The following is a 14,017-nucleotide window of genomic DNA, read 5'->3' as shown; positions in this document are numbered from 1 at the left end:
AATGGCTTCTTTTATATCAAGAATATTTTCACATATGCTGCAAACATTTCATTCAGTTTGCTTTTTAATTGCCTTGTGATATTTTTAGCATAGTGATTAAACACACAGGCTTTGAGACAAATCTTTGACTCAAACCCTGTTCAATGACTTATTACCTGTGCATTTTAGTCAAGTTGCTTAACCTCTTTAAAGCTTTTATGGATTGTTATGATTGTATTTGCTTTTTTTTTTTTTTGTCTCTGGAAACAGTAGGTGTAAGGAATAAATTTAATAATGTATATTCACTGTAAAATCTTTAGAAAACACAGATAACTCTAAATTTTAAAAAATCATTCATAATTCATAATGCCTCTACCTATTCACAATGTATGTTAGCAAGTAGTTATGTCGTATATTAATCACATTTCTGGATATAGTTTGGAATAAAGTTGTTCTCCTTTAATATATTGCAGATATCTTTCTTGGTTAATATGTATGTTCACTTTATCATTGCTAATTGTTGTGTAATATTCCATCTATAGATATGCTATAATTTACCTTGTTCCTTATTTTTAATTAAATCAATTCCAATGTTAATTATTAAATATGTTGTAATGAGCCCTTCATGATTACTTCTAATAAGCAGAATTTTATGTCATACGATTAATACATCTTTAAGGTTTGGGATATTTCTGTAGCTTCATCTACACTAGGTATTATCTTTTTTTCTTTTCCTTTTTTCTTTTTTGCCAGTTTGTTAATGTGAAATGGTATCTTATTTAAATTTGCATTTCTTTTGGTTACTAGTCACTTAAATATGTTTTGTGTATTTATTAATGGTTTTTATTTCTTTTTTTTAATAAATTGCCCTGTTAATTTCTTTGCTAATTTTTCATTTGGAGTGTTCATTTTTTTTCCTTATAGATTTTAAGAGCATTTATATATTGCAAGGATGTTAATCTTTTATCATGAAAATTACAGATATTTTCCTGCTTTTCCTTTTCATTTTTACTGGTTTTGATTCAAGGAAAAATTTGGGGTTTTACAAATAAATAAATCTAGCTATCTTTATTTTTTACCTTTAAAGATTATGTAAGTAGTCATCAGTATTTTCTTCAAGTACTTTTATGTTTTTTGCTTAAAACGAATTTCAGGTTTCTCTCTAAATTTTACATTTAAATATAGATTTATAGATAAATTTGAAATTTAAATAAGCTCCATGAGGGCAGTGGTTTTGTCCGTCTTATTATTCCTTATTGCTGGCAGTATTCATGGCCCATCACAGGTATGTAATACATATTTATCAAATAAATAATGTAAATCTTTAATTACCTAAATTTTAATTTTGTTATAAAATGGGTGATAGAAATGTCCTTTCCTAACATTTTCAAAAAGCTGGAAGTGTACTTTCTAAAATGTATTTAGAATCTGTTACCTTTCCTCTGTCTGGAACATTCTTCGTTTTCATCGCCTGAATTCTTGATCATCTCTAGATGTCAGCTCAAGCATTGTTTCTGTAGGAAGGCCTTCTGTGATAATCGTTAGATAAGGTCACATTCCAAATTGTAAGTTTTCATAATACAATCTTTCTTTGTGACAGTTGTCACTCCTGCAGTTTCACAATTGTTTGTAGAGTTATTTAGATATTTCTTTTCCCTACCAGCACCAAACAGGCAGGGACTTTACTTGTTTTTGCTTATCATTATATCCCACTGCCTGGTATTAGATACTAAGTTTTTTTTTCTTTGAATGGAAAAATAAATGAACAAACTGCCACAAAAATTGCATACTGAGTTTTTGCACGTGTGATCCCCTTGAGGGCTTTATTATTGATCTTTCTGTTTGTTTTGTTATCGGTCCCATACAGATTTAATAATGCTAGCTTTAGAAGACATTTTAGTACCTCTTAGGTTATGATGGCTTACCACGTACCCCCTATAATAATTCATCATAGTTTGAAAACTTTTCCAACTATTCTCACATATTTATTCTTCCACTTGAATTTTATAATCATTTGCCAAGTTCAAAAAATTCTCATTGTATATTTGTGTTTGTGTGTGTGTCTATGTGTTGGTTTGGGAAGAAGGAATCGTTTTAAATTTATAAATTAACTTGAGGAAAGACAGTGTATTTATAATAAAATATGCAAGCTTCTTATTCAGGAATTTGGTATGTAGCTTTTATTTACTTGAATGTTTTTTATTTCCCTCAGTTAATTTAAAAATTTTTTTCATCCAGAACCTGAACATTTCATGCTATGATTTTTCTTACACATTTTTGTTCAGGAAAGAGTTAACATGGCAGGCTTGAGTTTGCTATCTTTAGCAAAGTCTGCTTTCAGGCTTAGACCTTGACTGGCATCTGGGAACTTGGGTTTTGAAATGTTCCCTTTCCCTATGGTACTAAGTGGTAAGGTTATTTGGTGTGCCAGGGGTACTGAATTTCATTGTGCTAGCCTGCTTAAATTAAAAAAAGTAATAATAATACAGTGGTTTATTATGGGCACCTACTTTCCTTCTGAGAGTTTTTAATGATTGTGGCTGATCTTGCCTGTGTAACCAACCCCCCAAAAATCCTTGAGCCATGAGTCTCAAGGAATCTTGCTGGGTAAAAACCCTACACACGTGTTACTGCATTTTACTGATGGAGAACATTGGAAGCTTACAGATGGATTTCTCCAGACACCACCTGATATGTCTTTTTCTCTTATTAGTTTCATTAGTTTTAAGTTTCTTCTCTTGGCTTTTCCTAGTAGTCTTCATAATGTCACCTCCAAACGATAATTCTGTGTACTTTTTAACAATATTTATCTCTCACATTTATTTTTCTTGTCATATTATATTGATCAGCTCTTCCAGAAAAATGTTGAGTAGTATAGTTGACTTCAGGAAACTTTAATATGATTGTGATAGTGTTTTAAATATGTTTTCAATTGTCTTTAGCTTAATATTCTTTATCGTGTTATGAAAACATCCCTTAACATCTAGTCTAACATCTAGCTCACTTAGAGTTTCATCAGAAGCACATGATACATTTTATTAAACGTCTTTTTTTGACATCCTTTGAGATGATCCATTTTCTTTGGTTCTTTATTAATCTGAGAAATTGTTATATAAATATATATATACACACATATATATACACATACATATAATACATAGAAAATTTTTTAAAATGCAGAAAACTTTTAAATTTATTTTGTTTTATATTTTTGGCGGGTGGGGCTGTGTCAGGTCTTAGTAGAGGCATGTGGGATCGTCATTGAGGCACGTAGAATCTTTCATTGCGGTGTGTGGGCTCTTCATTGCGGCACATGGGCTTCTATCTAGTTGTAGCACACGGGCTTCTCTCTAGTTGTGGTGTGCAGGCTTTCTCTCTCTAGTCATGGCACGTAGGCTCCAGGGTGTGTGGGCTCTAGTTTGCGGCATGTGGGCTCTCTTGTTGAGGCGCGCGAGCTCAGTAGCTGTGGCACGCGGGTTTAGTGGCCCTGCGGCATGTGGGATCTTAGTTCCCTGAACAGGGATTGAACCCACATCCCCTGCATTGGAAGGCAGATTCTGTACCACTGGACCATGAGGGAAATCCCTAAAAAAATTTATTTTAAATGAGACATGATATAACTAAGTATCCCTAAGTTAATAGAGTATCCATATTATTTTAAATGAGTTTTAATTCTTGCTCTGGAAAACAAGATTAAGTATTATTGCTTATAGTAAATTACTGCCTTTTAAGTAATAGAGGTTAGTAGAAGGATGCAAGGTGAGATGCATCATCTTGTGATGTCATAGAAGATAAAATAATTTAATAGAATAATACATAGAAAAATTAAGATTGCTCAGCATTTTCTTATGGGACAGTTAACTGTAATTTTATGCCCAGCATGTGTTTGTCAAAATGTATATTTTCTGAATTTCAGCAATATTTACACATACAGCTATGTGTGTATATATTTTTACTTTTCTGTGTATTTTTGGTGCAAAAAAAAGCCTGCTGCATTCAGACAAGTATTTTTCAAAGCACCGACTTATGCTGCCAGCTCTCTCACCTAACTTTTAATGCAGTATGATGAAATAAACTATTTTGTGTTTTGCATAATTGTCACAGTGCCCATAATGGTGATTTTTTTTTTTCCTGTTGGAGTGGGCACCCAGATATGAACTGAATATTTGAATGTTGGTAATATTGACAGGGCATGAGATAGTATGATGTCATAAATTGATTCTCATCTTCCACTCTAATTAGTCATGATCATTATACATTATTTTATTTTGCTAATATTTGCTTCCTATGTTCTAAACTATATTATTAAAAGATATAGGCAGAGAAAGTAGGAGATGGAATAATTAAGAAGTTCATTGTCACAATTTAGTTAGGAAATATTGAGGGCTTGAATTAGGTAGTGAGAAGAGAGAACGGAACTTGCATTTTAGAGGAGGTATTTTTAAGGTTGAATCAATAGAAATTGGTCACAGTGTCAGGGAAGGAGAAATTGGAACAGATGAGAGGTTAAGAGAGAATGAATATGTAGGAAGGTTTCAGGGAGAGGGAAAAATTCATCATGACTCTTGAGTTTCTCGGCTGGAAGATGGGGTGAATGGTGATGGATTGAAATCAGAATTTGATTAGAATCAGATATGTTGCTTCAGGGTTTCATACATAGCAGCTCCATTGCTGTCATCTATTGAAAATCAGCCCTCGACACAAGGGTTTCTATTTTTTAAAAAAAGAATCAAGTATGTTAGGAAAAGTATGGAGTTGAGTTTTGCATGTGCTGCGTTTGAGATGCCTGAGGAACGGTTGGAATGCAGATCTGCCGGATGAAGAGGATGCCTAGGCTGAGCCGAGCTGTGTAGTCCTTATCTTGGCTCCCACATGGAACCAGGTGACAAGAGGGGGCAATTGGAGGAGAACATGTAGTTATAAGGAGACTTAAGAGGATCAACATGCCTCGCTCTATAAATATTTGATTGACTGATTAATTGTATTAATAATGGACCCTATATGAAGCAAAAGAAATGGAATCTATGAGATTCCACTCACGTTCTCATAAGTAAACTGTAGTATATCAAAGCAGGTTATGAAAATGGAATCCTTTCTGTATAGCTGCTTGACCAAGCAAGTGAGCTGACTTATATTGGATCTTCAGTTCTCATCTGCAGGCAACTCAACCCCATAATTGGTCTTGCTATGTCCACTCTTGCTACACTGCAAGGAATTCTCTACATAGTAGCCCCAGAGATTTTTTTTTTTTTTTTTTTTGTCAACTAAATGTGAGGTCAATCCCTATGTAAGATCAGCTCTTTCCTTGGCCCTGCCAACCTCTCTTACACATCTCCTACATTGCCCCTCTTCACCCACCAGGCTCCAGCTAAAGGGCTTTTCTTTCTCTTCCTGCTTCACGGCCTATGTATATGGTAGGTGCTCAATAAATATGAAGTGAATGAATGACTCTACCTTATAGGTTTATTATGAGAAGTAAATGTGAAAAAATATATGAAGAGTCAATTAATGTGCCTGGTACATTAGAGGTGTGCAATAAACTCTACTTTTGATAATTTTTGTCCTTGTGTTACCAAATCTATAAACCTGATGTTTCTTTATCCTCTTCTCCTTCAACCTGCCTTTCTAGCTCTTCCCATCTAGCCAACTTACTGTGTTTGACTTTTGCATCTCCATGTGTATTGATGTCTCTCTTCTCTTTAGTTGGTGCTTCATATGACTTCATCTAATTCTCTGGGCTTTTTGCATATGTGTCCTCTCCTGAGTAACCCCATTTCTTAATGTGCTTAAATCATTATATATGGATTCCTGATCCCAAGGACACTGAACATACAACAACCTTCCTGCAATGAAATTCCCAGGAGAATGGGGACCCTCTAGAAATTCCCAAGACTATCAAGGGACTCTTCACCACTCATAAAGCATTATCCTGATCACATCATTATTAATGTGGATTTGGAATCAGCAATTTATAAATTAGAGCCAAGACTTACTGAATACCAACTCTGGGCTAGGCAAAGTCCTAAGCACTTTATATAAATTACCTTCCTTTACAAGTTTGATTTTATTAGTATTCCTGTTTTATACTTACTAACCTGCCCAAGGTCACCCTGCTAGTGATTTGCAAGTTAGGATTTAAGCCCAGGTGGTCTAATTTCAGATTCCTGCCCTCAGCTATGCTTTTATATTCTATAATGTCTCAATAGCAGTTGCAGGGTCATAGAGTTAACTTTTATTCTTTAATGTTTGATTTAAAATTTTTAAAATAGTATGCAGTTTTAGTTAAAAAAAAAACAAAAAAACTTCCAACAGTTCCTTCCTATCATGCTACCCTACTACTTCAGGTCTCACTTAACTTACGGCAACTACTGTTAACAATATTTTCTGAGTTTTTGTCTTTATGTAAGATTTTTCTCTTTAACCTCTTAGTGTAATCTTCCTCTCAGCTTTTGTCTTCTGAAAAGTCAGCTTATTCCTAGTTAGCTGGTGAAAGTGTTAAATACAAATGATGATACACACACACACACACACACACACACACACACACACACACACAACTTGGGTTGACCCTAGGAGAAAGGTATTCTACCTATGTCCCAGGCAGACTTCTAAGATTAATTAAATTCTTACCTATTTGGTATCTATTTACTTGAGTTCCTGCCTGAAGGAGACCCACTTTTATTCTAAAACTCCAGGGTGATGAATTCTTCAAGTTCCCGGGACCAAAGCTGCTATTTGACAATTCTTCTGTGACTATCACCTTGACGCTCAGAGAGAAATGGACAATGGCCCTTCCCGTCTGGCTGTATGGACTCAAGAATCAAATGTTTTCTAAACAATGTGAAGAGAATTTTGTTTCTAGATCATTATCTTTTCCCACCTTTTCCTTTCCTGCAGCAGAACTCTACTTCTTCATCAGTGACAAAAAAAAAAATGCCTCTATGGAAATGGCCATGCTTTTCAGCATGCAGTGGAACATTTTCCTAAAAAGTGAGGTCACCAGAAGCACAGAGCAGAGAAATCCCAGATGGCACTAATATTTGATTTCATTTTGAGCTCGCTCATATTCAGCAGATGGATTGGAAGGCTGACCTTGCTGACACTTCTGCAACACTGCCTGCTACTCCAATTGCCTTTGTGAATGTTTTTTCATAAGGCTTCTCCTGGTACCTCAGAGATTGATGCCTGGTCGCCCGCCTGTGTTATGCTTCATTACACCAACGTGGTTGAGAGTTGCTGTGTTCTATAAAAGGGGAAATCCTAGCTCATCAGTATCTCAAACTTTTCCTACAGTCTCACAAATTGCTTGTAACATCTCAGAGAACATCATCTTCGCTTTCTAGGTGTACCTCTGATCTGTATTCGTTTTTAAGTAATCCTTTCCTAATTTTTCTGCTTTCTTTGGTGACATGGAAGAATTAAGAATAATATAAAAAAATCCTCTGGAAATGACTAAACTTAACAGTTTCCAACATGCCTATTAGACACGAAAATCTAATTATATGAAGGTGAATATTGTTGAATTCCTCCTTGCAGTATAGCTTTGGTGGCTAAGAGCACAGACCTGGGTTGGAGTTCCCAGCTCTGCCATTTCCTTTACTTTAATGTAAGCCTCCGTTTCCCTGTTTGTAAACTAGTGATATTATTAGTGCCTACCAGTTAGGATTGGTGTGAAGGTTAAGTGAGATATAATGAACAAATCATATTTTTATCACAGTATCGGGACAGAGTAAATACACGGTGAATATCATTGTGCAGTATACTTAGTATTCATTTGCATATGTGTATAATATAAATGATAAAATAATTTTGCTTAGTTTTTGGATTGCAAGGAAAGTGGACTGTTTGTTAAGGAGGAAGTTTTTAATGATCAGACTGAGGCTTTGTTTCAACACTTTTTATAAAATTGTATTCACTTTTACAGATCATTACATAATCCACATACCTGTTTGGACCCTGTGGAAATGCAGCACACCCTCTTCCCCTCCCTCCCGCCCCCTGCAGCTCATTTCTGTTTCAGTGATGTGGCTAGAGAAAAGAAATGATCACACAGTGTGAATATCCAGCAGGTTTTATGTTTTTCCTGACAGGTTGACCTACATGGCCATTCTGTAAAGTTCCCTGGGAACACTCAATGCTGAGGAGGATTAGGTTGCTTCAATCTTTACAAGTTGCTGGCTCTCACACAACCAGATTTTGGTGCATATTTTAAAGCAAAGCATACTTTGGCTTAGAAAACACTGCATATTTAATAGCCTATTTGACTGAATCACCTCTCTACCCAATGTAATGTTGATGAATTAGACTGCGGTTTTGTTGTGAAACTTTCTTGAGGATGTTACTTTTTTCCCTTTGTATAGGTCCAACATAAGGCCAGACTATGCAGACTCCAATTTCCATGAGTTCAAGATGCACACCTTCAACCGGGTTACATCCTGCAAAGTCTGCCAGATGCTCCTGAGGTAAGTTTGTGTGATCCTGGTTTTCAGTTTAAAGGAACTGGTATAATTGCCAAATGTTTCAGACTTTGCTAAGGTCCCAGCAAAAATGTTCTCAAGTGGGGATATTGCCTTACGAGTTTGGATCCATCAGGTCCTTCCTTGGCCTTGTGCCTGGACAGTTCCTTCAGAACCCAGGAAGGTCCTCTCCCTCCGCTGAAGGGAACTGCATAGCACTGTGTTCTCTTGTTTTGCTTTCTGGCAGTAATGATTTCCTATAGGCAGAATTTCCGCACCTTTTAACCTATCACCCTCTAATTTTACCTTGCAGGGGAACATTTTATCAAGGCTATTTATGTGTTAAGTGTGGTGCAAGAGCACACAAAGAATGTTTGGGAAGAGTAGACAATTGCGGCAGAGTTAATTCGGCTGGTAAGTCATGTTTATTGTGATTCTGCTTTTAATGAGAACGTAAAACTTGCTAAACACAATTAAGGCTTAATTTACTCATAATATATGTTTATTATAACACATCGCCTTTTGAAACTACCGTTCATGAGCACAATTAGGAAATTGTTGGAAATTCTTGTGACTTTTTTACATACCCGGGAGGCTGAGGGCTTCAAGAGGGACTTGGAAGGTTCCGTATCACCCATTTCATTCGCCCCCTAACCCCTAAATTTTAACAACACTGTACAAATACAGCCAAAACACACAAATGGAGGTGTACAAACAAAACAAAACGGTTCTTTAATTCTGTCTTTGGTTTTTGAATTTCTCCTTTTTTTCTCTTAAATATTCATCTCCGAAATGCTAATGCTGCCAGGGGTAAACATTACACAGACTGATTCATGAATTAATGAATTGAATACATTGTCATTTTACAGCATTTAACAAAGAGCACGTATCCTTTGGAGTTTGTGTAAATATTTTCCCCTTGGTTTTTAAAAATAATGCTCCGTGATTGTGACCTGAGCCAGTTTCTAAAACTGTTGGCAATTATGCATTCAGTAGCCTTTTGCCTCTGTCTGCTCCTCTTGGGCTCTCTTCCTTCTCTTTCTTTTCTGGCCTCTTTATTCTTTCTCTTTCTTCTTCTTTCTCTTTGTCCTTTTCCCCTGAGTTGCTCTGTGTTTTATCAATAAGACCTTTCAAAATCAGTAAAACTTTTTGAACAGAAGAAAGGGATCTTTAACAGCTTGAGTTCAGAAGGTAGCCACGTCAACCTTTGATTTTCCCAAAGGGAAAGGTGGACATTGAATTATTTTGGATAATACGAAGAAGAGTGAAACAGAGGATAATAGCTCATTTCAGAGCTGAGTTCAGAAAATAGGCAATCGTACAAAAGGTGTGAATCCTATTAGAGGACTGAGATCACAGCACATTCCTCTCATTTGGCTCCTTCTGTAGATGTATTTTCAGGGCCCCATGAGCCATTGTCGATGCCAGGCATGGGCAGTGCAAGGAGAGAGAGCCCGACATTAGTTGAGCACCTGCACTGTGCCTGCCCTGCCTGGGCCTCTGCCGGGCCTTTCCTACAGGGACTCATTCAGTCCTCAAAAGAGCCCTTCCCAGTTTCTGATGGAGGTCACGGTGCTTATGCAACTTGCTCAAGGGCTGTTAGGTAAAGGAGACAAGATTAGCACCTACTAATGTTTCTCAAGGTCTGAAACAATCTACAAAGGTATAAAATATAAAAGAAATATTACATATATTTATTATTATTAATTAATCGCCTACCTGAAACAATTTATCACTTAAATTTCTGTGGTTCCATCTTTATGTGTTCTTTCCTTTAATCTCTTCGAGGACAATTAACATGTTACTTGCTCACAGTAGGTGAATGGATTTTTATAAACCCCCATAGCCCTGTCTTATGAGTTTCAGTCTCTGAGGAGTATAAAGTGACCCCATAGTTGGCAGGGTTCTTTCAGTCTAAAGGGAATAGTGTAGGAGAGTGGTTGTGAGTCAAGCAGAGATGATTGAAAATATGGCTCTGCTCTTAGCTAGCTGCGTGAGCTTGGGGAAAATATGTAAACATTTCATTTATTCATCTGAAAAATGGAACTTAGAAGATTATTGTGAGGATATATGAATTAATGTTTATGCCTAGCAAAGTGCCTGGACACAATAAAAATTCAATATTTTCATCCAAGGTGTTACGATGAGAAGCCAGTTTTTGAAAGGAATGGGTTTTAATCTGCATTTTGGTTGTTTTTGTGATGTGGAGCAAATGTGTATAGAGAAACTAGTGAGCACCAAACTTTGAAGTGATAGACAAGAATGACATTAAGGGCTTCCCTGGTGGCGCAGTGGTTGAGAGTCCGCCTGCCAATGCAGGGGACACGGGTTCGTGCCCCGGTCCGGGAAGATCCCACATGCCGCGGAGCGGCTGGGCCCGTGAGCCATGGCCGCTAAGCCTGCACGTCCGGAGTCTGCTCCACAATGGGAGAGGCCACAGCAGTGAGAGGCCCGCGTACAGCAAAAAAAAAAAAAAAGAATGACATTAAAAGGACTTAAAATTTTTACGTTACACACAAGTCAGTAGGAAACAGCTGGGAATTCCTGGTCTAGCCAGATACGAGAGTGGTATATTCCCAGTGTCTGTTCCTGAGTCATTGGTTCAGTGTCTTCTTCTGGTGCATGAGTTGCTCTATGGAAGGAGACAGCATGAGAAGGCATTAAAGCCTATCAGCTCTGGAGTCTTGGTCGGGTTGGAATGAGGCTCCACAATTTTCTAGCTGGGTGACTTTGGTCCACAGTTACTTAACTTTTTTTTTTCTTTCAATCTTTTGGCTGTGCTGCATGGCATGTGGGATCTTAGTTGCCCGACCAGAGATTGAACCTGTGTCCCCTGCATTGGCAGTACAGAGTCTTAACCACTGGACCACCAGGGAAGTCCCCCAGTTACTTAACTTTTTAAAGGCTTAGGTTCTTCCCTTATAAATTGGGGATAATAATAGTACCTAGCTTTCAAAAGTGTTTTGTTTTTTTGAATAAATCTGTAGTACCAGGTACTGCTCTAAGTACTTTACCACCGTTAGCTCATTTAGTCCTAGAACAATTTTGTAAAGTTGGTATTATTGCTATTTTTATCTTAGCAATGATGAGAAATTGAGGCACAGAGAAATAAGTAACATGTCTGAGTTGCTTAATCAGTAGACCTAAAATTCAAATCCAGACAAGCCAGCTCCTGAGTTTGTTCTTAACCCCTGGGTTGGCGACCAGTCCTGTGAACTAGCTGTGATGATACATGCCAGATGCGTCAAATGCATAGTACCTAACCCAAGTACATAATCAAGTGCTTGGCTTTCTCTGTGAAAGAGAGAGAAATTCTAATCTGTGTTTGTTTGTTTGTTTTAAAGCAAAAAACACTTTAAATTTAATTAAGTTAGTAACTACTAAACGTCTTTAGGTTTAAATGTTCGGACGTGCTGCAAGAAATTCAGGTATCTCTGGGGACCATGCCTGTCCTTTCCCCATGGAATGTCTAATAGCTGGAAGTAATTTAGACATCTTAAGCTCCAGGGCCTCTTATTTTAAGATGAGGAAACTGAGTCAGAAAGAGTATGAAAATAAGAGTAACAGTTAGTGCTTTGCAGATTATAGATAATGCTTACTTATACTCATTCATCAAAAGGTAGGATTGTTCTCTAAACTCTGTTATTTAATTCATTATAAAGCAAGAAATAGTTTTTTTAAACCTCTGGCTAAATTTGCTTCTTGGAGTTTTGAATGTAATTCCCTTGCTCTCTTGATTCTTTCTCTGCTTTGCATCCTTAGTTGTCCTGCATTCTCCTTATGTTTTGCACAGCTGTGTCCTCATTCTCATCCTCTCTCCTCTTTCTGTCCTTTCCTGCTCAAGATTTTTAAGAGACTGATAGCAATGAATGCTCGTAGTTAGTTAATTAGTGTTATGAAGGAGGCGCCCCTTTTTTGCCTTTGGATTAAGATTTGATGGGTAGCCCTTAGAAATAAAGGGATCTATCCTCAGAGCGAAGAGGAACTTCCATTACAGCTCTATCAGTAGCCTTCTGTCCCTCACTTCCAAAAAGATACTCTCTGAAAGTTGGAAGTCATGATACCCTCTCCTCAACATCACCCCTTCCTGCTCTGATGTAGGTAGTGATCATGCGTAGAGTGTGAGTTTCAGCTTGGCGGGTCTGTTATGAATGTGGTAAAATAGGTAGTATTTTGAGGACATGGACAAGCTAGACTTTATGGGCTGTTACCTATCCTATGGAGAATCCCGATTCCCAATATTCGTTTAAGTTTTGCACAGTTCTTTATTTCAACATCCAAGAGTAATTGCTTGTAGGAGTTCAGCAAGGTAACTTTCCATGAGTGATATGACTGGAGAAAAACGGGTGTAAGGAAGGAGGGCAGGAGGAAGGACATGATATATCAGAGGCTAGAGATATAGTTTACTTGAATGGGACTTTTGTATGCAGGAGAGAACTTGACTTTGGGGAAAATCATCCCAACAGCCAAATTTAAAGCAAGTGAATAATACTGGTTTAAGGCAAACTTAAATTCGTATAGAATCCAGGTTCCCCCACAAAATTAAATCTTCGGTATTTGAGATGACTGACCCCACCTTTACAGATCTTTATGGCTTCGTTGGTTAACACAGTCTATATTCTCAACAGACAAAAAGAGATTCCAGTTGGCTCAGTGTGAGTCAAAAGTCCACCTGTGGTCCAGAAAGCCACGGCTACCAGGAATGGCTAAGTAGTTATAAACGTTGGATAGTTGGGGTGGAAGACAGTTCCAAAAAGTGGAGCATTTTCATTCAACATTGGACAGGTTTATAGATAAGGGAGCAGTCAGTTGGCAAAGAGGTACTAGTTGTACAAAATGACACAGTAACCCAGGAGCTAAATGAAGGCTAAAGAATCTTCCACTCCACCTTGTAATTGTCATTTCCACTGGTTATCACATTGCAGGCCTTACCCTACTTGACCTTTCTTGATCATCTGGCACAATTAACCATCCACCACATCCCCCAGGTCATCCTTTGTATGTCTGATTAATTTTTCGGGCATTAGCTATAACCTACAACCCAGATAGATAAGACTCCATTTCCACTTAAGGCTTTTCTCCTGAACTTTGGATTCCAAATTTCCATTTTCTTCTCATGTATCCATTCGCAGGTGTCCTACAGTGACCTCAAATTTCATATATGTAAAACCAACCTCATTAGTCATCACCACCAACTTCCTCCTATTCCTTGTCTTAGTTAAGGGTCTACCATTCATACACTCACCCAAACCTGGGTGTCAGCCTTGACTTACCGGCCTCCTTCATCTTCATTCACTTACCTATTCTTCTTAGTTCTCCTCCTAAGTCTCCCTAGGAGAGAGATACCATATCCACTGATATGGTATTGCTATAAACAAAAGCTCATTGTCTCTTGTTTGGACAGCTACAAACTCCCTGCTGTTAATTTTACTTCCACTGTGCAATTTGCAACACGATCTTTATTAAAAACAAGTCTGATGTGTCACTTATTTGTTCACTGTACCTTCCATTCCTCACAGAATAATGTTCAAACTTCAATTAGATGGTGAGCCTCTCACTGATAAGAATCATGCTGAACTGAT

The 14,017-nt window shown here is 37.4% G+C and overlaps 1 protein-coding gene across 1 annotated transcript in view; it reads left to right on the top strand.

Moving 5' to 3' along the window:
- VAV3 (vav guanine nucleotide exchange factor 3) overlaps positions 1–14,017 on the top strand; it is a 406,520-nt gene that overhangs the window by 245,405 nt on the left and 147,098 nt on the right. The window contains exons 16-17 of the mRNA XM_032621142.1: positions 8,340–8,441; positions 8,749–8,849. Coding sequence (XP_032477033.1) covers positions 8,340–8,441; positions 8,749–8,849 — 203 coding nt within the window. The remainder of the gene's footprint in view (positions 1–8,339; positions 8,442–8,748; positions 8,850–14,017) is intronic.

Source organism: Phocoena sinus, chromosome 1 (genome assembly GCF_008692025.1).
Source record: "Phocoena sinus isolate mPhoSin1 chromosome 1, mPhoSin1.pri, whole genome shotgun sequence".
In the NCBI taxonomy this organism is placed as follows: Eukaryota; Metazoa; Chordata; class Mammalia; order Artiodactyla; family Phocoenidae; genus Phocoena; species Phocoena sinus.
This window is presented reverse-complemented; position numbering and strand designations above follow the sequence as displayed.